This window comes from Clarias gariepinus, chromosome 11 (assembly GCF_024256425.1).
Source record: "Clarias gariepinus isolate MV-2021 ecotype Netherlands chromosome 11, CGAR_prim_01v2, whole genome shotgun sequence".
NCBI lineage: Eukaryota > Metazoa > Chordata > Actinopteri > Siluriformes > Clariidae > Clarias > Clarias gariepinus.
Genome location: NC_071110.1, coordinates 30,586,567 through 30,608,294, shown reverse-complemented (window position 1 = coordinate 30,608,294; position 21,728 = coordinate 30,586,567). Strand labels below are relative to the sequence as shown.

General features: G+C 36.0%; 2 protein-coding genes across 2 annotated transcripts; both read right to left on the bottom strand.

The window, feature by feature from the left end:
- Positions 1 to 1,975: 1,975 nt before the first annotated feature.
- Positions 1,976 to 5,001, bottom strand: rab38a (RAB38a, member RAS oncogene family). The gene is made up of 3 exons (XM_053507653.1): positions 4,778 to 5,001; positions 4,011 to 4,294; positions 1,976 to 2,526 (listed from the first exon to the last, which is right to left on the bottom strand). The coding sequence occupies exons 1-3, from the start codon at positions 4,968 to 4,970 to the stop codon at positions 2,374 to 2,376; spliced, it is 630 nt and encodes a 209-aa protein (XP_053363628.1). The 5' UTR covers positions 4,971 to 5,001; the 3' UTR covers positions 1,976 to 2,373.
- Positions 5,002 to 5,615: 614 nt separating this feature from the next.
- Positions 5,616 to 11,124, bottom strand: ctsc (cathepsin C). The gene is made up of 7 exons (XM_053507261.1): positions 10,843 to 11,124; positions 10,504 to 10,649; positions 9,199 to 9,350; positions 8,966 to 9,118; positions 8,407 to 8,525; positions 7,469 to 7,600; positions 5,616 to 6,926 (listed from the first exon to the last, which is right to left on the bottom strand). The coding sequence occupies exons 1-7, from the start codon at positions 10,997 to 10,999 to the stop codon at positions 6,427 to 6,429; spliced, it is 1,359 nt and encodes a 452-aa protein (XP_053363236.1). The 5' UTR covers positions 11,000 to 11,124; the 3' UTR covers positions 5,616 to 6,426.
- Positions 11,125 to 21,728: the final 10,604 nt, after the last annotated feature.

Genomic DNA, 21,728 nt, shown 5'->3' with positions numbered 1-21,728 from the left:
ACGGTGAAAGGCAGGTGTAGGGTGGGTTTAAGTGTAAGGGCATCTTCATCCCAACCAAGTATCAAGACCTTTTGGCTTTGTACACAAATAAATAGATAAATAAAAAAAGAAATAAAATTAAATAGAAAAAGCAAAATAAATATATATATTTTTTAATGTTAAGTTTAAAAAAAGCATGAAAGAAAGAAAGAAATTAAAATAACGACAGTGCGTGTGCGAGTAGTTCAGAAAAAAAAAAGACTAAACGAAGTAAAGGCAAAAAAAAATAAAAAAATAAAAATTAACAAATAAAAAATTAAAGAAATACGGTGAGAGATAAAGGTTAAAAAATTTAAAGCAGAAATAAAAAAGAAAGACGAAAAGCTAATAATAATTAGACCAAAATAAGAAAAAAGAAAAAAATAAGACTTAAAGTGAAAAATAACTAAATAAATAAATCACAGACCAAAAGAAATAACCTAAACATGAACAAAAGAATACATAATTAAATTATTAAAGTAAAAATTAAATAGCAAAATAGCTAAATTTTAATTTAAAAGAAATAAAGGGAAAAAAATATGCAAAATAAAATAAGAAAAAAGTATAAAATAAAAAATACAATATAAATTAGGAAGGAAAAATGTGTTTAACATTAATTCATTAAAATGGCAATCTTGTTTTATGATAAAGAATCAGGGTTTCTAAAGAATCGATGGACGATTGCTTTGAGGATGCTGGACTGGCAGGCAGACGTCTGAGTGACTGTGTGAGATGGTGAGATGGTGAGATATGGACTGCTTATGGATTACTCAGTAATAACAACAATCCAGGAGAACCTTTATAGTACAGCGGTGCACTTCCTTACATCTGAGAAGACATTTCTGTTTTTTCTCCAGCTAGTGATCGTATCACGCATGTCACACTGGACAGAAGAACCTCCGGGCTCACCCAGGACCCTCATGAACGTGAGTTATAGCTGGCCTGGGAGCGTTTAGTTGTGCCACAGGATGAGCTGAAATCCGTGGCTGGGGATACGCAAGTCTAGACGAACTGTGTCAACATCATCACCTGGAACACTTTAATTAATAAACTAAATCAATCAATCAGTGATGGAACTAAGATAATGTTATTGTGTTAATGAGAACATAGACTATAATTCTGTTGAACAATTTCAGACATTTCAGTACCAAAACAATTGCAATTGATGACAACTTTATACATTTTTGGAGAGAAACCGAGTCATATTCAGCTGAGAGCCGAAAGAATCGAATCTTAATGAGTCAAATGATTCGATTCACTGAAAAGAATCACAGCGTGTTCTGAACGAGAAGACACACTCGGGCTGCATGTTTATTCAGGCAGGCTGTGCCATCAATTGTGTCCTCTCCAGACTGGAGGACGCCTGTGTGTGTATGTGTGTGTGTGTGTGTGTGTGTGTGTGTGATGTCATTTAAATTCGCCTGAAGAGCAGCATTGTTAATTAAACTCAACATCTCATTATTCATATTCCCATCCCTGAAGGTCTTTCCTTTAAACTTCTCTCTCTCACACACGATAGTTTTCTACATTTAATGGCGTTGTAGAAAATGTGTGTGAATAATGATAGATTTGTTATTTGTTTTATGGACAAAGTGTGTGTTTTATTGTTTGGGTCACATGAGATGTGACTATCGATCACTGTTGACCTTTTACTTGATCTGTTGGCCTTATCGATTGGACCGGTTTGTGATCTCTCGGTCTCTCTCTCTCACACACACACACACACACTTTATCCAGTTACTTCAACACCCTGAGTATCTCTCTCTGTTATACAGATGACAGGTGATAAAGAAAATGATGTAATGTTAGAGGAAACTCAGTTCCATCATTTCGACACATTACTGGTTCATTTCCTGTAACAACACAACCCCCAGTGTTCTATCACTCACTGAACACAGTAGACCACACATCTGATCATGATGGGTTAACATTTAATAAAAGCATGACACACACACACACACAGCTAAATTAATACCAGTGACATACATTATGGGTTATGATGTCATTAGGAATGAATTGTTAACATTTATCTAATTTGCATGTTTTGAGATAAACGTTGTCATCCTTATTCAATTAAATGAAGTTCCTGTTCATTTAGAAATTATCTGTGAAAAAAGGAAGAGATAAAAAGACAGTGAAAGAGAGAGAGATGTTCAGTGTGGCTCTATAAGGCTGCTGAGGTTTGAAGTCCGTTGCCACGGATATAAAGTAACAGTTGTTTTGTCTAGAACACAGACAAGCAACTGTACATACAGTACACACACACACACAGAGGTGACGGTATGTTGTTTTATATTGTGTTCTATGTGTGTGTTAAAGAGGTAAAGGATGCCGTTGACGTGAGGACGGAGGGATTTATGGCCTCAGGCAGGCGGAGCAGGGTGGGCCGCGTCCCAAATCCAGTTTGAGGGAGACCGTGTCCATGTCCTCCCTCTGGAGCAGGTCTGTCTCACTGGCCATGATGTGTCTCACCAGACAGGTAACTGCTTCATCTATATTAATGTTCTCCTACAGAGAGAGAGAGAGAGAGAGAGAGCCTTCACACACAGTTTCACAACCAGGAAGTGTGATTGATACGCTAATGAATATTCATAACTTGCTGCATCTTATCTGCATATTCATTACTCTGTGACTCAGCAGGAAGCAAGACACAGACAAAGTAAGACTGTAGGGGGGGGTATGATGGAAGGGGGGAGCGAGAGAGAAGACATTTAAGTCAAAAAATTTAAAAAGTAAAAAAGCATTTATGGATAATGAAATTTTGTCAAATACATAAAAAAAGAAAGGCAGATAAAAAATTAATAAAAATAATAAATATGGAAAAAGATACAAAGAACAGAGTAAAAGATGTAAACACAAAAAGTAAAAGAATGAAATTTACTAAAGAATACAGAAAAAGAAAGAAAAAAAGACAAAAAGAAAGGAAGTAACTACTAGAGAAAGGAATGTTAAAAAGCAAGAAAGCAAGTTTAAAGCTTTTAAGAAAGAAAGAAAGAAAAACAAATAAAATACAAAAAAACATTTAGAAAAGAAAAAAATTGTAAAAGTTTGTAAACAAAATAAATTTAAAATGACAAAAATATAGAAAATGAAAGAAAACAAAGAAACAAGTAAAAAATTAGGCACAGAATAAATAAGAAAATAAATAAAAATTAGAAAACATGAAATTTACAAAATTGGATTAGCTAAATTTTTATTTTAAAAAAGAACAAAATAAGTGCAAACTAAAATGAATAGAAATCTAGGAAAAATTATTTATAAAATTTAAAAGTAAAATAAAAGTAAATAAAAGTAAAATAAAAAAGTAAAATGAATACAATAATAATTTTAAAAATACAATTTAAGTAGGAAGAAAGAGAGAAAGAAAGAAATGCAAATAAAAAGACTAAATAAAAACCATAGAAATACAGACATTAATTATTTAAAAGGAAATAACGTAAAGATTAGAAAGAAATGAAAGAAAAATTACCTGTAAAATGTAAAAAAAAATTATAATAATGAATATAAAATTACATGATGTAAACAATAAAGGAAAAAATGTAAAGTAAGAATTAAAATAAAAATAAAAACACTAAAAGATAAAAAATGATTAAAAAATAGAATAATTTTGCAAGAAAAGGGCAAAATAATGAAAAATAAACTGACTAAATGAAACTTCGTGAACTCTTGATGAAATTATTAAAGAGTAAAATAATTTAACAATTTTAAATAAAAAGAAAGTAAAAACAGTTAAAATAAAATCAATTAAAAAAACTTCGAAAATATTTTTACAACTAGAAAAATCTAAAATAAATGTAAAAAAAAAAAGTTAAAATGTTATACAAGTTAAATATAATATTAAAAAGTTGAAATAAAATCTTAAAATAAAAAAATTCACTTAAAAAAATTAGGCAAAGATAAAAAGAAAGATAGAAAAAAGAGGAAAAGGAAATAGCTAAATATGTATCAAATAAAATAAAAAAGCAAACAGTAAAAAATAAAAGATTCTGGACCTTCGCTGACGTCTCGAACCAGCTGATGAAGCCGTGCTCTCGGCAGAACTGCTCCATCCTGGGGTAGGTTTTTGCGAAAGCGTCGTCTTTTTCCTGGTCACATTTGTTGGCGAGCAGCACGGCAGCGATCCGATTCCCGCCAAAGACATTCACCTTGTCGTCTAAATCCTCCTTCCACTTCCTCACTGCCTCGAACGTGCACGACCGCGTCACATCGAAAACCACGAATGCACCGATGGCGTCGCGGTAGTACACACGTGTCATGTTCCCGAAACGTTCCTGACCTGCAGGGAGACACGTGATATGGGGAAGAGACACTAGCTAACTAAAACCCAAATTTTTTTTTTTTTTTTTAAATGAGGAACGTAGTTATGAGTAGCTAGCTAAAGTTTAACCGAGAACTCTAACTAGTCATAAATTTAAGGATTTGAAATGGAACCAAAATCTGTAAAACCGTTTCACCCCCAGCTCAAAACCTGGTTGCCTCTGCCAGGGGGTTCAGCAACAAATAACACAAAGACAACAGCTTAAAGTCTGGAACGGAGCCCAAACCTTTGAGAAATCTTTTTCACATGAGCGTCACACACAGAAACTTTGTTCTGCAAGAGATTTTGAGGCATTAAGAGTCCCGTGCTGCGATGGAGGAACCACAAGCAGGAATCAGCATCAGCCAAAAAAAACTTATTATAAACTGAAATTCTTAAATCAACAGATTTTACAAACATTTCTTCATAATAAACGTCTGCATGTTTGCGTGAGATCTTCACCTGCAATGTCCCACAGCTGCACCCGGATCGTGTCCTGGTCCAGGTCGAGCACTTTGAGGGCGAAGTCCACTCCGATGGTGGCCCTGTAGTTAGCGGAGAAGTGCTGGTGCACGTAGCGCTTGATGATGCTGGTCTTCCCCACGCCGAGATCTCCGATCACCAGGACCTTAAAGCGGTGCTCCCTCTGCTGCATGTTGAGCCACAAATGAGACGGAGCTGATCCGGTGCTTTAGGTAACCCCCCCCCCCAACTGAGGATTTATGGATTAGATCACTCGGGCAAGATCCTGAATCATATTGAACCCTACATAGTGCACATCTTGGGTATTGGCACTCAGAATACCTAGATCAATACTGTTATGTATACACTAGTAATCCTTCATAAATATTGGCACCCTGTATAAAAATTGTTCTCTGGTGTTTAATTCAAGTTTAATTAAAAAAATAAAAGTATTGGCACACCTAAAAACTCTTCCTCTCAGGGCCCTTCCTTTATGCTCAAGATTTATACAGCATTTGAGAATAATTATAGCATTTCATATAAATAAAGAGCTCAAGGACCCTTAAGTGCTATTGACGGATCCTTAAACAAGGCCATCAGCCATATTATAAGATTAAAGTGACTGGCTAAGGTCATCGACAAACTGCTGTAAACAAGCATTTTATTATTATTTTTTTTTTTTTTTTTTTTACCAACTAGGTGCGTGCAACTTTGCTTGGGGGAAAAAAAAAAAAAAAAAAAAAAAAAAAAGCACCATCTGGACTTTTGAGATGAAGTAATGACTTTCAAATGAATGTTCGGTTATTACATTTTAAAGAAACTCACTCATGCAAATAAATCTTTAAAAGGCAGCCTTTATTGGACACGTTTAAAAAAAAAAAAAAAAAAAAAAAGTTTGCATAAAACTGATCAGATTTAAAAGTCAAATTTGAAATGTCTGAACATTTTTAAACCACAAGGCAGTGACGTTTTAACCAAAAACAGTATGCACATCTGCATGTGAGAGAGAAGTGATTTGTAAGAAACACCTGAGAAAAGTGGCCAAAAGAAAAATAATGAAAATTCCCCTTTTACCCTTGTGGGGAAATAATTTTTTTTTTTTTGCTAAAAAAGGACCAAGTGCAAGTTATTAGACAAAAGTGAAGAAAGTGGATTGGGACAGAGCAATGAACAACAGTTTTTGCAACACATGAGGGGAAAAAACAATCCCTTTTGAAATGAAGCGGCTCCATTATGAGTCCTGAAGGCACCACAGTGAAATGGAACCTGAACTACAGGATTAAAAATAATAAAAAAATCATAATTTTATAAAAAATCTCACTGGTTACAGATGGGACCGTGAATTCTAAAATAAACTGTTAACATTCTTGAGATCATAATTGGTTTGTACCTTGTAATAAAGCTCAAGCAATCATCACATTTCCTAGGCTACATAGTGCACTTCATGCCATAACTAGTAAACAAAGAAAGGATTTGGGCCACAGCCATATCAGATCATCTAATTCAAAGCAGCAGGAGCAATAGCTTGGCTTAAATTTCCCTTTTAAAAACAAACAAACAATTCAATCTTGAACACTTGGGTATTCTCATGTAATCATGATAGCAAAGGCAGAGACGCACAAGATCGGAGAGCAAACCAGGAAGTGACCTCACAGCTGGGCGATGGGTGTGACTGCCACGGCGATGCTCTCTATAGCGCACTCGTCCACCCCGCGCCGGATGCGGAAGTAACCATCTTCGCCCCAGCCGGTTCCCCAGCTGTTCTTCACGATCCAGTACTTCTCCCCGGTCTTCTGACTCTGCCCATAACCGATCAGCAGCACTGCGTGATTGGTCAGCTCAAATGGATTGATGGAGTCACGCAGGCCGGTGTGATGGTAGATGCCATCTTTGTAGTTCATGAAGTCGGAGTACACCTCGAAGGCCACGCCCATTGGGCCGTTATTTACCAGCTCGATCATCATGGCTGCTTCGCTGCATCCTCCGTAGAAGCCGCCTATGTAGTGGTAATCGGAGACGTAATTGCGAGGACAGTCGGCCGAAACAGAGCAGGGAGAGTCTTTGCCGGTGTAAGGGAAGCACTTCTCCTCGACTATGCCGAAGTCCTGCACGTATTTACCGATCAGGTACGGGAAGCCACCGTCACAACCTGAAACAACCCAGAAAGCGCAGAATTAAGGAAAAATTACATCTCCATAACAACCGGTATTAAATTAAAATATGATTTCTGTTATAGCATGTGAAGTGCACTAGGAAGAGTCCAGAGGCCATTATATTACACAAAACCAAGACTTCAGAGCAGTTATTTAGGGTGTAGGACTTGATGTTATTAACTTAACATAAAATATAAGGCCAAGTCCCAAACATCCATCCCTCTATCTATCTATAGATATAAAATATTGATATGTAACAGTCAAGTTGCCATTGTACAGAAATATAGAGCTCCCAGTATTGTTGCTCTGCCATTCAATTTACATACAGCCTCATCCACCACAACTAGTGCATGCAATTTCAATCCCTATTTAAAAAAAAAATAAAGTTTAAAATTTATTTTTAAGTGCACTTGACATTTCAGACTCCATGTAGTGCACTTGAATGATGCATGCTTAAAAGAACAAGCACACCAGGACACTCGAGTACTGATTCAGCTTGTAACTCGTCTCAGGAACAGAAGTGTGTGTGTGTGTGTACGCTGGGAGTACTGCGAGCAGGAGACAACTTGCTGAGGACTAAAGATCGGCTGCTGGGTGTTGTTGGTCTGGATTCGGATCCGCGCCTCCAGCATCCCCATCGTGGCAAACGAGTAGCAGCTTCCACATGACCCTATTTGTCGATCAAGATTATAAATTGACCTTCATCTTGCTCATTTATTCTTAATCATACTTACACAATTCATTTCTAAAAAAAATAATTACAAAATTACCACCTCTTTTATATGTCACTAAAATTAACTGTTTTTCATTTTCATATTTTTCACTGCATTTCATATGAATTATTCAATAATAAAAATTCAACTTGTATACAGATCTATTATAATTAGGGATGCACCGAAATTTCGGCCGCCGAAAATTTTCGGCCGAAATAGCATTATCGGTTTCGGCCGAAACGTAAGAAAGCGCCGAAAATAAAAGCCGAAATTGTCGCCACGCCTCTCCCATCCTCCCGTCTCGTTCGCGCTGTCATTACGCATCAAACACGGAGTATGTCGGCGGTTTGGAAGCACTTCAAAGTTTCAGATGAGGACAGCAAAGTTGCAATAATTTTAATTAATTTGTAGGTTTTTAATACAAACAAAAAGAAAATATTTTAAACATGTTTTTTAATGAAGCCATTTTCGGTTTCGGTATCGGTTTTCGGCCAAGTGCATCCAAAAATTTCGGTTTCGTTTTCGGCCCAGAATTTTCATTTCGGTGCATCCCTAATTATAATAAAATTTTATATATACACATAATACCTTTATTTATAAATGCTTAACTTCTATAAAATAAAGTTATACATTATAATTATTTAATCAACATACAGTAATTAGTGACTGCAGAAATAAACTTTAATCACATGCCGTACTTGAGGTTATCAATGCGTCTACAGGCCACGCCCTTATCTAAAGACATTCAAAGCGAATCCCGCACCTTGATTGCGTATCGGATTGACGTAACTGACTCCGTTCACATTCCTCCAGTCCCACTGCTCTGGCAGACTGGCGGCCTTCTTGAGTAGCTCTGGGGAGGCGGGGGTGGACTTAACACGCCTGAGGAACAAGGGGGCGGAGTCAGGATTATTTGCATAAGCTCAAAGCAATGATCAGAAAATCTTTATTTAAAAAAAAAAAAAAAAAAAAAAAAACAGGAAAAGAAAAACTTGCATAAATATTGATACTAAACTTATCCACACATACATATTTTTTTTAAAAATAAATAAAATTAGATGTATACATGCAAGTGTTTTTATTTAAAAAAAAAAAAAAAGGGGGTTTTTTTTTTAATAAATGCAGCAAAAAGAGGGGGGCAAATATTATAAAATTAAAGAAACACAAAAGATGCATAATGCTTTTCCCCTTAGTATCTTCTTTTCCTTGCGTTTTTACCTTTTGTACCATCATTATTTTATTTAAAATAAATAAATATTTTTTTTAAAAAAGGGGAAGAGGACTAGCATGAAACAACAATTAAAACGTGTGTGCACACACACCGTGGGAAGTGGGACTTGCGACCTCCGGCTCTCCGTGTTAACTCTTGGATGGTGAGGAGCTCGTGCTCCCTGTAGGCTGTGGCTCTCCATGAGTTCTGGACCGAGTTGATGCGCTCCACAAAGCTCATGTCATGCTTAAAAAGCTGCAGGAACCTGAAACACACCATTACGAGTTGTATACATGCACACAACACATCAACAATATTAACTCATCACCCCATTAACACACTCACGGGTTAGGTTCAGGGGTGTAGGAGGTTTTAGGAGCCAAGCGCTGAACTTTCTTCCCGGTGAAACAGGCCCAGTTGTTACCCAGAACATCATGAACCCAACCAGGAAGCGTCTGGTCGCAGTAACTCTTGACCACCGAGCCCTCTTGAGTATACTGAGTGAGGAGGGGGAGAAAAAAATAAAAAAAATAAAAATTTACATAAAGCATAAAAATCAACCTGAGATTTTTTTTATTACAGAGTATCTAGAAAGATAGATTTTTTTCTCCATAATTTGAGAAGTGAAAGCTTAGAGTCATGTGTTGGTGGTAAACAGGAAAAAAAAAAAGGAAAAGCTGCGATGTTTTACAACTGAAATTTCAATCACTAGGTCAAAAGACAGCATGTGACTGGACCCATCACAAGACGTTTTAACAGGAAGGGAGGTTACGTTTTTAAAGTGGAATCACGAGAACGGCTCTCTACAGGTCATGTGTTAATGATTGACCAGTTAACTATATAGGAATTAATAGCCATCTATAGATAAATAATGTATTGATTCTGAAAGAAATTCCAGATATCCAGCAGAAAGAGACAACAATGCGATTATATGCAAGACAGTGTGTAGTCAGTACACACAGTAATGCAAGAACTGACCAGAAGTTACTAGTGCAATGCTTAGGGAAAAATAAAAAATAAAAATCTACAAACACAAAAATAAATAAATAAAAGGAACTAAGAAATTAAATAAAATGCAGTGCAGCCTTGATGCAGCCTTTTATGGCAAAGTACATACAAAGTGCATCTGCGCACTTACTATTTTTCTGATTGTCAGTCCGTATGTTGATCCCTGTCTATTAGTCCTATTTATTTGTCTGTTTATCTGTCTGTTAATTGTAGAGGAATGAGAAAGCCAAATTCAGGATTGTGAAATAGATAGTTGATCATTTTCCATCCAGCAGCTCAAGGCTTTTTATCGTTAATTCATAACATTATTCAGTGCACTGTTACATTAGAGTCTCAACTCAACAAATCCTCCCCTGTTAGAACATATTACTTTACACACACTTCTGTGTTAAGCTTGAAACGAGATGCATCATGTGAAGAAAGCAGGACTTTGAACCAGACCTCATTACAAGACCGTCATGTGCTTCGGTGTGAAACAGGAAGTTTAATATTTCCGAGCAAGTCTAGGCATGAGTCACATGGAGTTATCTGAAACGAAAAATAACCTTTGCGTGCATGTGTGCAAGAGTGAACGTGTGTGTGTGTGTGTGTGTGTGTGTATGGGTGGGAGTGTTGTGGGGGCAACATTGCACAAGCACTGACCTTAAAGAAGCCGAACCATTTGTAGTTGTTGAGCACCACCTCGAAGCCCTGGTTGTAGATGATGGTGAAGAAGCCTGTGTTTCCAAGATCATCAACAGCCTGAGATAACTTCTGTAAATGCACGGTCACAGACTTCACCGTCGGACCTGGACAAAAGACATAAAACCAACTTTATTAAACACAACATTGTGCACACACACACACACACACACACACACACACACACACACACACACACACTTCCCCCATTTACACTAGACAGTTAAAAGCATAATAAATCAAACTCCTCCAGGGTAATAATGTGTAACCCAGACAGACATTGCTCTCTCTCCCCCTCACCAGCAGTGGAGCAGTCGATGTTCTTGTCCTGTCCCCCCTTAGACAGCTGGAACACCCAGGTCCCCAGCAGCTCCTCATAAGTGCAGTTAGCTGGTGTGTCCCCTAACGAGCCGCCCAGGCAGCACAACGCCACCAAACACAGCAGAACCGCCTTCATCCCGCACACACACACACACACTGCCCGCGCTGGACTGACTAACTAACTAACCGCTAAGAATCCCGGACGGAGGGAAACGATAAATCACAGACACACACACGAGCGCGCACAAACACTTCCTGCGGAGCTGCGGAGCTGCTGAGGCTGCTGAGGCTGCTGAGACTCCTGGCGACTCCTGGCGTCTCCCCCCGTCCTGCTGCACAACAACTACGGCCAACTTCCCGCTCTTATCATGTGACAGCAGTCACGTGACAGTGACGCAGCCACAGGGCCGGGAGGTGTTCGGCGCGCGCGCACGAGCGGACGGTACTTTCTGAGAAAGAGAGAGAGAGAGCGCGCGCGCGTTACACACATCAAAGGGGTGTTTAATTAGATAAAACGATCTCAGGATCTGAGTGTTACACAGATATGATGCAGTGTTTAGTTCATGTCCCGTACTGATATATATATAAATAAATAAATTATATTTTATAAGAAATTGTATAAAGAATTTTAAAAATTCTGTTCATAAGTTTCTGTTGATCCATCTATCTGCCCACTATTTGTCTATCTATCTGCCTGCCTGGCTGTTTGTCTGTTGTTTTTTTACCTCTCTGTTGATCTGTCTGTTTGTCTTTTGGTTAATTGGTCAGTCCCTCCAGTCCCTCTATCTATCTATCTATCTATCTATCTATCTATCTATCTATCTGTTCCCCCTCTCAGTTGATCTATCTATCTGTCTATTAATTTTATAATTATTTTATAAATAATAAAATATATTTATTTATATTTATTTGTATGGTGCTTTTGCATGGGTCTGTGAGAACATATGTATAAGTTAAAATTATCTTTAAGTTAAAAAAACTACATATTTATCTGTTTGTTAATCTATGTATCTAAGTGTCTGTCAGTTTTTCTATCCATTAGTCTTTTCATCTATCTATCTATCTATCTATCTATCTATCTATCTATCTATCTATCTATCTATCTATCTATCGATTTATCGATCTATCTATCTATCTATCTATCTGTGTTTCCGCCTGTCTGTTTATTTTTTTACCTCTCTGTTGATCTATCTATTTGTCTGTTGGCTATTTTGTCACTCCTTCCATTTATTTTTCTATGTATATATATATAGTATCTATCTGTGTGTACATCTGTCTGTACATCTGTAATCTGAGCAGTTGAGGGCCTTGCTCAAGGGCCCAACTGTGGTTTGAACCTGGGACCTTTTGAACCGTAGTCCAATGCTACACCTGATCCCTGATCTGTGTATATCTGTCTGTCTGTCTGTCTGTGTCTGTCCACCTGTTTGTCTATGTATCTATTTGTCCTTCCATTTCTTTGTCTGTCTGTCTGTCTGTCTGTCTGTCTGTTTGTCCACATTTATACTGATCTATCTATCTGTTTTCTCTGTTTTATGCTAAGGTTTCAAAATTGTTGTTTGTGTACTTTTTACATTTTCTAATTCTTTAATTTTATTTATACCATTGTGGATAAGATTGTTACAAAATGTTACTGGAAATGTTTCAGGAATCTGAATGAAAAACAAAAGTTTAACTGGATATTCGGAGGGGAATAAAAACAGCAAAACTGCACACAAGCTTTTATCGACTTGATGTTTAATGTGTAAGGCGAATCATGCTGAATCATGAAAAACAGGATGTCTAGGCAGAGGCAGGAAGTAACAAAGAATGATAATTGTTACTGTTACATAAGTCAGTTTTTAGTTGTCTTAACTTTCTTTTAGCTTTTCTTACATCTACCATGTTATATATGTCTAATTATTTTCTATTCACATCACCACATTAAATAAAATAATAATATAAAATAATGTGTTTGTAAAGGCTTTAAGTAATTATTTTAAATCAGCTATCTAGTTGATCGTGAAATTGACATATATTCCTAACAAATCTAACCTTTAACCTTTAATGGTTTTATCTGCTACTGCTACGCACACATAGTATTGATCATAGCAGTTTGCTTTATCACAACTACTGATTAGTTTTCAGATAGTTTACATGGTCAAAGTTCTTATCAATGCTAACTAACATTTGAGAACGTAGCAACAAAATCATTGTTAGACTTAGCTTGTCTGGATAAATTCTTCCGTGAAAGTTAAATTAGAGCTTCAAATTCTTTACTCAAGTCAAGGAAGATTCACAAAATATCCAATTATGTTGATTTCAGTTACAGTACTTAGGTAGTTTGTGAATCTTCCTTGACTTAAGTGAGGAAATTGAAGCTCTAATTTAACTTTCACTGAAGAATTCATTTAGCTGAATAAAATAAAAGCCTCTCCGCTGGGTGTGTAAGACACTACAGAGGGACACTGAATGCAGAAAGAATTTATTTCCAGTTCTATGTAGTGCAGTTTAGATAGGGAGCAGGCGGTAATTTTGGATTCAGCCTTAATCAGTGATCTAATCAGAGTCTGTGTGGAAAGACTGATTAAATTTAATTGGCCTCTGATTTAATTCAGGCTTGATTAATTTGTAGGCTGATTAATTTGCTGCCACTGACGTTTCTCATGCACGACCCAGATCTAATTTTATGTAAGAAAGTCATATACTGTCTAAGTGAATGTAGCAAAAATAATTTTATGTCTAGGACCCTTTAGGTCAATTTATCAAAGCATTTTTACTTACCCAGTTTTATTTAAAGGTATTGAAACAGCCAAGCCATTTAATGTAGTTTTTTCTTTTGGCTTGTTTTTGCTATAAACTGAAGACATTTTGGTTTGGCATGAAAGGACGAACATGAGAGACGCTGGATCAAAATTTCACCTCTTCTGATATTTCCTGATATTTACACCTAGACTTGTTAAACAACGTAGAATGACACTGTTTGTTTAAACCCACCTGTTTTTCCAAGTGATTAGAAATATTGGACTGACCTAAAAAGTTACTAAGTAAATTTAGATATTTAACATAGTTTACTTGAGTAGTTTTATTATTATTTTTTCCTTTTTTAATTTTACTTCACCACATCATGCAGGAAATATCTGTACTTTTACTTCACTACGTCTCTGCATGGCATTTCGCATAAGCACAGAGGTGTGTGGGAATTTAGCCATCTGCTGACTTATGTGTAAACGTGTTTCCTTAGAAACATGCTTAACAACGTTATAGGTCCCAGAATGGGAGCTGGGAGCAGACAGACGGAAATAGCACATTCACAGTCAGGAAGCAGAAAAAAAGAGAAAGTGAGAGAGAGAGGGAGAGGGAACTAATACAAGCCCAGTACATTTTGATACTCAATATACTTTAAGGTGAGTACTTGACTTTTGAGGTGCTCTGGTTTCCTCTCACAGTCCAAAGACATGAAGATTAGGCTCATTGGTGTTTCCAAATTAGGTGACACGGTGGAGTAGTTAGCACTGTTGCTTTGCACCTCCAGGGCCCGGGTTTGATTCCCAGCCAGGCTCGATTCCCGTCTGTGTGTGCATGGAGTTTGCATGTTCTCCCTGTGTTTGGTGGGTTTCCTCCCAAGTCCAAAAATATGCAGATTAGGTTAATTGGCATTCCCAAATTGCCCGTAGTATGTGTGTGTGTGCCCTGCAATGGATAGGCAAGGTACACAGGGTGTACCTTACCTCATGCAGTAAGTCTCCTGGGATAAACTCCAGGCCCCCTGTGACTCTGAATACAGGATAAAGCGGTATGCCCATCACTGCCCCTTATATTAATTTAATTAAATCAGCTATTTGCAAATTTGCAATACTGCAGCTCAATTTAAATTCTGAAAAAGTGAACTTAGGTAAGTTTTGGTCTTGCTTTCTTGTGAAGGTCTCCATGACAGACAGTTTCATCATGGGGCTTGATGGGTTTTGCAAATGCACTTGACACAATACTGTTGTATACTACAGAACAACTGACCTTCATGTCTTAAAGTAACAACTGACTTTAGTTGTTGTTACTTAATTACTCAATGCCATATCGGTTTTGTCATAGATTAGGTTAAAAATCTACACCGAAATCTACAGTATTGTTCTAGAAGTATTACACACAAATAAAATCACATGGCATTATTTGATTATTTCCTAAATATGAATATTTGAAAATTATAATTTTCTTGTAATTTAACCACAAAGGTGAAAAATTTAAAGTTTCTTTGTTTACCTGTTTACTGTAAACATATGTACTGCAGTACTTTCAAAAGTGCAGGTTTAAACAATTACAGTGAAACCTTGGATTGCGAGTAGCCTGTCTGTGAGTGTTTTGCAAGACGAGAAGATTTTTTTTAATAAGTTATAATTCAGTAAACAAGCGAGGTCTTGCAATATGAGTAGTGCATATAGCTTTCTCTGCCGAGCGTCACATGATCACAACTGAGCCAATGGTTCTCTCTCTCACTGTGGGATTGTGGGTAATCATTTCCTATGCTTGGTCTCAGTGCACATGCTTCACTCATATGGGCAACATTCGGGCGCCTGTGTACTGTTAACTATAACACTGCGATCATGTGTGTGTGCACATAAAAGGTTTTTTTTTTATTTTGTGTCCAATTGTAGTGAATGTTTTTTGAATAACTGTACTGCAACAACGACCTGCATGAAAAAAAAAAGTTGATAAAAAAGAGAAAAAGCTGTAGCAGTGCGTGAGATGATTCTGTTTAACAACAATGCAACGTCACATTTCCGTGAAATCCTCAAAAGAAGGCAAAAAGCAAATGTCATTATAAAGGTTTACTGTTAAAGTTTCAAGTTTGCCAACAGAGTCCCTCTGTCAGAAAGCAGTGATTCAGTTAGTAATACCTAATGGCTTAGAAGTCATTAAGCATGATTTACAAAAGCTTGAGCAATGTCCTGTGTGCTAATACAGGTAGTAATAAGTTAAACTTAGCACTGCCACAAGTGTCTGGAAATCATTTAGTATTTTTGGGAAAATATTTTTGCACATTTATTACAACAACTGATAAAGTAACATTTATGTTTACTATTTATGTGGTGATGAGCCCTGCTGCTAAATCATCTCTATTCAGCAGTCTACCGATCAGTCTTGATATCAGGGAGATATTAAAAAAAATGTAATTGACTGTATATACACCATAAACAGTGTGATGTGTCGTGGTTGAGTCATGGTGTGCGTCTCTCTCTCCTATGTTTTGAAAATTGACAAACTGTGATTCCCTTTAGCAGATCAAGCAGTGAGTGACGGCGCTCTAAGCTAATGACTGAGTGACCGCGCTCTGAGCGTGTAAGTCATTGACATTTGGCATTGTCAGGTTGACAGTACATTTGCCAATGAAATAAAGAACAAGGACAAGATCATGGAACAAAGATCAATGTTAGTTGTATGTGTTAGTAACATGTGTTAGTATCCTAGTACCTAGACAATGTTTGTTGGACTTACGAACAAATTGGACTTACAAACAAGTACTTGGAAAGGGCACTTACTGTATATACAGTAGTTGTATTAACTGTAGTTGAAGTGTCTGATAGCCATGTTAGTTAGAGACATGTTCTTACCTACCCGACTCTTTTGCTTGTTCTCTATCTGATAAATAAAAGTGTCCTAAAACATTTTTCTTATTCTTAGAGTATGTGAAATGTTTACTATACAAGTCCCTGTGTAGGAGCTGTTGTCTATGTTGACTATATGGATATGAGTTGTTTGCAGTGTTTTTTTTTTTTATTATTATTATTGCATTGCATGTAATATGTGTTAGAAATCTGTAATACTGGATGTTAGGAGTGTTTAGGAGATATCAGCAGAATTGCTTTTGATTAATCACCTGTGGAATCGCCCTGATGTTACCATGAAGTTTCTGTCGATTGCCCTAAATTCCATCACCATAGGACGGTTTGCGATTACTGTAAGATACACAATCAGGAAAAATGTTTCTTTAAGAGTAATTTAGACAGTTAAAGCTTCTTAGCTGCTCTCACTTCGTACCCCGGTATGATTACTCCCAATGTGTCCCAATTACACTCCAAACTGATCACCATAAAGCAAGCAATTTCCACGACAACCGTGACTCACAGCCCATAATAATCACACAGCAGGGTGGAATGTGGAGAAATTAGTCACAAGGTGTATTTTTAATTTATATTATTAAACCTCTGTGTGTGTGTGTGTGTGTGTGTGTGTGTGCGTGCGCGCACAGCCAATATGAAGTAATGACATTTATTGGATTTAAATTGAGAAAGCGCAGATGTGAAATCTAGGTGGCCAAAGACAATAGGCAGCTTTCTGTCTAAACAGTGTGTGTGTGTGTGTGTGTGTGTGTGTGTTTAAGAGAGAGAGAGAGAGAGAGAGAGAGGTGGGCGATTTGGTGTAATTTTTGCAAAGCGCTCTAATTTGCAAGTGTGATGTGTGGTTTCTCTGTGTGTGTGTGTGTGTGTGAGAGAGAGAGAGAGAGAGTGAATATGTGTGTGTTGGAGACCCTTACCGTACATCATTTTTGCCCCCACACTGTAATTACATAAGTGTGCCATCTGACAAAATGCACACACGCACACATACAGTACACACACGTTTAATTTTGATGCTCGCTAAGTGTGTATTTAAAGGATACGGCTTCCCGAGTGCCACAACATAAAAGAGTTTGCAATACCATCAGGAGATGCATAAATTGGCCATGATGTCTGGGTGGAAGGGGCATGTTCTTGGTCTCTCCTGTCAATCATAGCGACCCTAGCTAACCCTGGCATTCTGAAGAAGGTGGATAGCGCTTACTTGTGAGTGTGTTACACCACCCTGTGATCCTGGAGAATTTTAATGAGCAGTGTTTGGCCGGAGGAATCATGTGTTAGTCTTCATCCTTATCATGTGACAGTAGATAATAGGACGGGAATTGTTAGATGATTTGGTCTACATAAATCAATAAAACACATCAGGGTTGGATAATAATCAACCTAATCGTGGAACCACACTTCATGAGTTTTTCCATACACACTTCATTACAATCACAGAGTCGTGGATCTAGTCCATCTTTTTAATAACGATTCAAAAGATATGGAATCTTCCCACACAGTAACACCATGATCTCAAAATGTCCATAAATAATAAAAAAAGGTAGATGACTCTAAATAGCCATAAGCATCATTTTGCACAACATAATTATAAAACAAAACTCACCATAACAATATAGTTTCACGTTCTACACGTCTCTATATCCAATATATCCAACAAAAATAAAAACCAACCAAATGTACTTAAAAAATGTAATAATAATAATAATAATAATAAGCACTTATAGCATCATTTATACAGTTTAAACTGTCACAAGTTGAGAAGTTTGTGTTACAAGCAGGATAAAAAAAAAACATTTATTTTCAAATGTAAATAATATTTCTCCAACAATATTCCATCCTTCCTTGAAAACACAGAGAACATTTGTTTATCCTGTATACGTTGTAGGTTGTTTCATGTATAAAAACATGTCTCTGATAAGTGCACTCTGATTTTGGGATATGACTAGTTTCTTTTTCTTCTTGTGTATGATTTTAAGAAATGATCAGATACTGTATTGCATTCTATTACTTTCAGTTTATCTCACAGGATATCAACAGATAAATATTTTCTCCAAAAAAGAAATGTAAACAACAATTTGAGAGCTAAGTAAAGAAAAAGATATCTAAGATGAGAAAAGAGAGACATAAAATAAAAAATCTTTGTTTTTTTCAAATAAAATTTATTTATATCACACACATAGGGCTAAATCGGTACTTTATATTTTTATACTCACACAATTTTGTCCTATAAAGCCCTTAAATAAAGATAACCCACAACTCACTTTTGATTTTAAAATTATTAATTAGCACGTAACATTCAAATCACCAATTTGATGGATTGGAAATAAAAGTGAAAACCCTGAATTAAACTCATTTCATTTAATAAATATATTTTTCATTTAAAAATAAAAAAGTTATGTTTTTTAATTATAATGTAAAACAAAAGAATAATATTGTCATTTTCAAGGTAATTTTTTTGTATGTGGAATATATACTGTAGGTGTTTTAAGTTTATTTTATATTATTTATTTATTTATTTACTTATTTGCACGCCATGTGGGACTGTAATTCTGTAATAATTTAATTATAAATTTTAATATTTAATTATAAATATGTTACTTAAATCTCTATTGTTATAAATAGTTATATTCAACTAATATTTTATACAGCGCTTGAACTGAAAATATTTGAAAACTTTAATAAGGTCCCAAATTAATTTGAACATACAAAATTCTTTAAAATTTCATTTTTACCTCATTTCTAAAATATTCTTCTTTATGTCTTTTCATCGTTTCTTTTGACGCAGAATTACACTTTTGCAGTAAAAGTGTTCAGATGAGGTACGTTATGTTTACTGCACGCTATTATATTTTATAGTTTTTATTCTCAAAGATCTCCACGTGTGACCCACATTCATCTAAAATAAATATAGGAATCAAATTCAATGTGAGTTCACTGTAGTATTGCTTTACATCTGGAATATTTTAATATTCAATTTTTCTTTTTCTTTTCTTTTTTTTTTACAAAAAGCAATACAGTGCTGTTAACATAGAAACGTCTGACGTCATCATTTTATTAAATAAGCTCCTTTGGCACTACAAACTAATAATTTTCTATTTAATATACAGTATTACAACTAGCTATCTGAATAGCATCATATTTGTTATCAGTACATGTGGGTGTAAGCTATAAGAAATGACATCTTTTAAGTTTTTGCATGTTTGATTATTCATTTAGTTTTCTATGGAGATTTTATTTTTAAGGTTTTCATGAGGTGAACAAAAAACAATTAGCATTTTTTAACTATGAATTTGTATGTGTTTGTAAGAATGAGAGGCGAAATTAATCATTTCATTATCACTAGAATGATATTTCTATGTTTGTGGTACAGTAGATGGTATTTTGATTAAATTAGATAAAAGCCCTTTACGAATGAAATTGCAATCACAAACGTTGACGCTGAGTGTTGGTGAGTATTAAAATTTGAATAAAATGCAGTGAACTATTACTCTATTGATTATCATTAGCTAAACAGATTAAATGAATCAATTCATTCATTTGATTCACTGAATGATGACATCAAATGTATTGATTCCTTCACCTGATTCATTGTTATCAATATCAAATGAATTAATTCATTCCCTTGATTCATTAAGACAATCTTGAACGAATCAGTTCCCTGATTTGATTCACTGTGACAATTTAAATGAATCGATTTCTTTACCTGATTCATTGGGACAATGTCAAAGGAATCAATCCATCAATCTGATTCATTGTGGCGCTCATTACCTTAACACTCCAGGAGATTACACTGTTCAATTCACTAGTATTTGATTCACTAGTATTGTGTTCAGTTCTGCAAAGAAAAAAAAACACCTAAAAACAAAAAGCAGACACAGGGGTATGATAAATTTGGTCCCACACTATTCAAAGTTTACCAGAAAAAAAAGTACATTCATAAAAGGAATGAAACATCCTGGGTGTTTGGAAAGCACAGGAACATTGGTGGACCGGAAAAAAGCAAAAGGAAAGAATATTTAGAAAGGAAAGTATAGGAAAGTAGAAAAAGGGAACAAAATAAAAGATGACAAATTGTTGTTTATGAATATTTACAGGCTTTTGCAGGACAAGCACTTTGTGCAGAGTCTTTTAGGCCAAGTCCTTGAGCCAAAGTGCAGATAAAGCAAGTCCTTAGTTTTACCTTATCCATTTGTGTATGCATGTGTGTGTGTGTGTGTGTGTGTGTGTGTGTGTGTGTGTGTGTGTGTGTGTGTGTGTGTGTGTGTGTGTTTGTTTGTGTGTTTTCATCACACACATTCCAGTTTGGAGTGTTTCTCCTCCACCCTCTCTAAACTCCGTGCCCAATGCCAGCTTTGGAGAGATGGTCCTCGTTTCACTGTAAGTTTTCTGGTCCCCGTTATTCCAAACACACACAGACAGAGTAAACACTTGATAAAATATTTCTAATTAGATGAGAGCCATGTATTTTTAAGGCCACTACCAAACAAAACAAACAAACAAAAAAAAACGAAACAGAAGTAATTTTACATCACATGTCCATAGAAATTCTTCGGTAACCTCTGCATTTGGCCAAATGTTGCGGTGAGAACATGTAAACACGCACACTACACACGGTATGTCTGTGACAATCGTCCTATTTTCAGTCCTCGTACAGACAAATGATGCTCTAGTTTATTCTTCCAGAATTAATTGTTCTGTTGTTTCAGCATTGCAACCTGATTTTTGTAAGTACCCATTTTCCATCTTTTTGCCTAAGGTCCTCATAAGGATGAGGAATTCAGGCGCTTGCATTTGTATATGCATTATGGTCTTGTCTAGCACACCATTATTCATCCATTTCATTGCTGCACACCTTTCTCATGTCTCAAATGTGTTTTTTACTCTCTCTTTTGTGCTTTCTGTATAAGAGATACTGATTGAAATTAACAGCAAGAACATTTTTTGCTTATTGTTTTACTTATAAGTCGCTCGGAAATGATTTTTAAGAATAAACATTCTACTGTGGACCTTACTGGCATTGAGGGAACTTTCTAAACGTGTACAGCTGTAGTCTTTGGACCAAACCGTATTTCTGGGAACTGAACCAATAACTAGCTGCACGAGAGTCAATTAAAAATGTGAAACAAGTAGATCAGCGTTTATTTTTTTTTAAAGATGGACCATCTCGCCTTCTGTAAATTTTAATGAAATACCCATGACCTATGGGCTAAAAGGTAACTCATCAATGGTACATAATTGGACCGGAAGGAATTCCATTATACCTTTGAAGCA

Bases quoted from the DNA above. Each gene is read 5' to 3' on its own strand.
- ctsc (XM_053507261.1), bottom strand. From the start codon at position 10,999: ATGAAGGCGGTTCTGCTGTGTTTGGTGGCGTTGTGCTGCCTGGGCGGC. The intron at 10,650-10,842 runs GTGAGGGGGAGA...TCTTTTGTCCAG, and splicing joins CATCGACTGCTCCACTGCTG to GTCCGACGGTGAAGTCTGTG. The intron at 9,119-9,198 runs GTGAGTGTGTTA...GGTGTGTTTCAG, and splicing joins TACACCCCTGAACCTAACCC to GTTCCTGCAGCTTTTTAAGC.
- rab38a (XM_053507653.1), bottom strand. From the start codon at position 4,970: ATGCAGCAGAGGGAGCACCGCTTTAAGGTCCTGGTGATCGGAGATCTC. The intron at 4,295-4,777 runs GTGAAGATCTCA...GTCTCCCTGCAG, and splicing joins GCAGCTGTGGGACATTGCAG to GTCAGGAACGTTTCGGGAAC. The intron at 2,527-4,010 runs GTCCAGAATCTT...CTCTCTCTGTAG, and splicing joins GGTTCGAGACGTCAGCGAAG to GAGAACATTAATATAGATGA.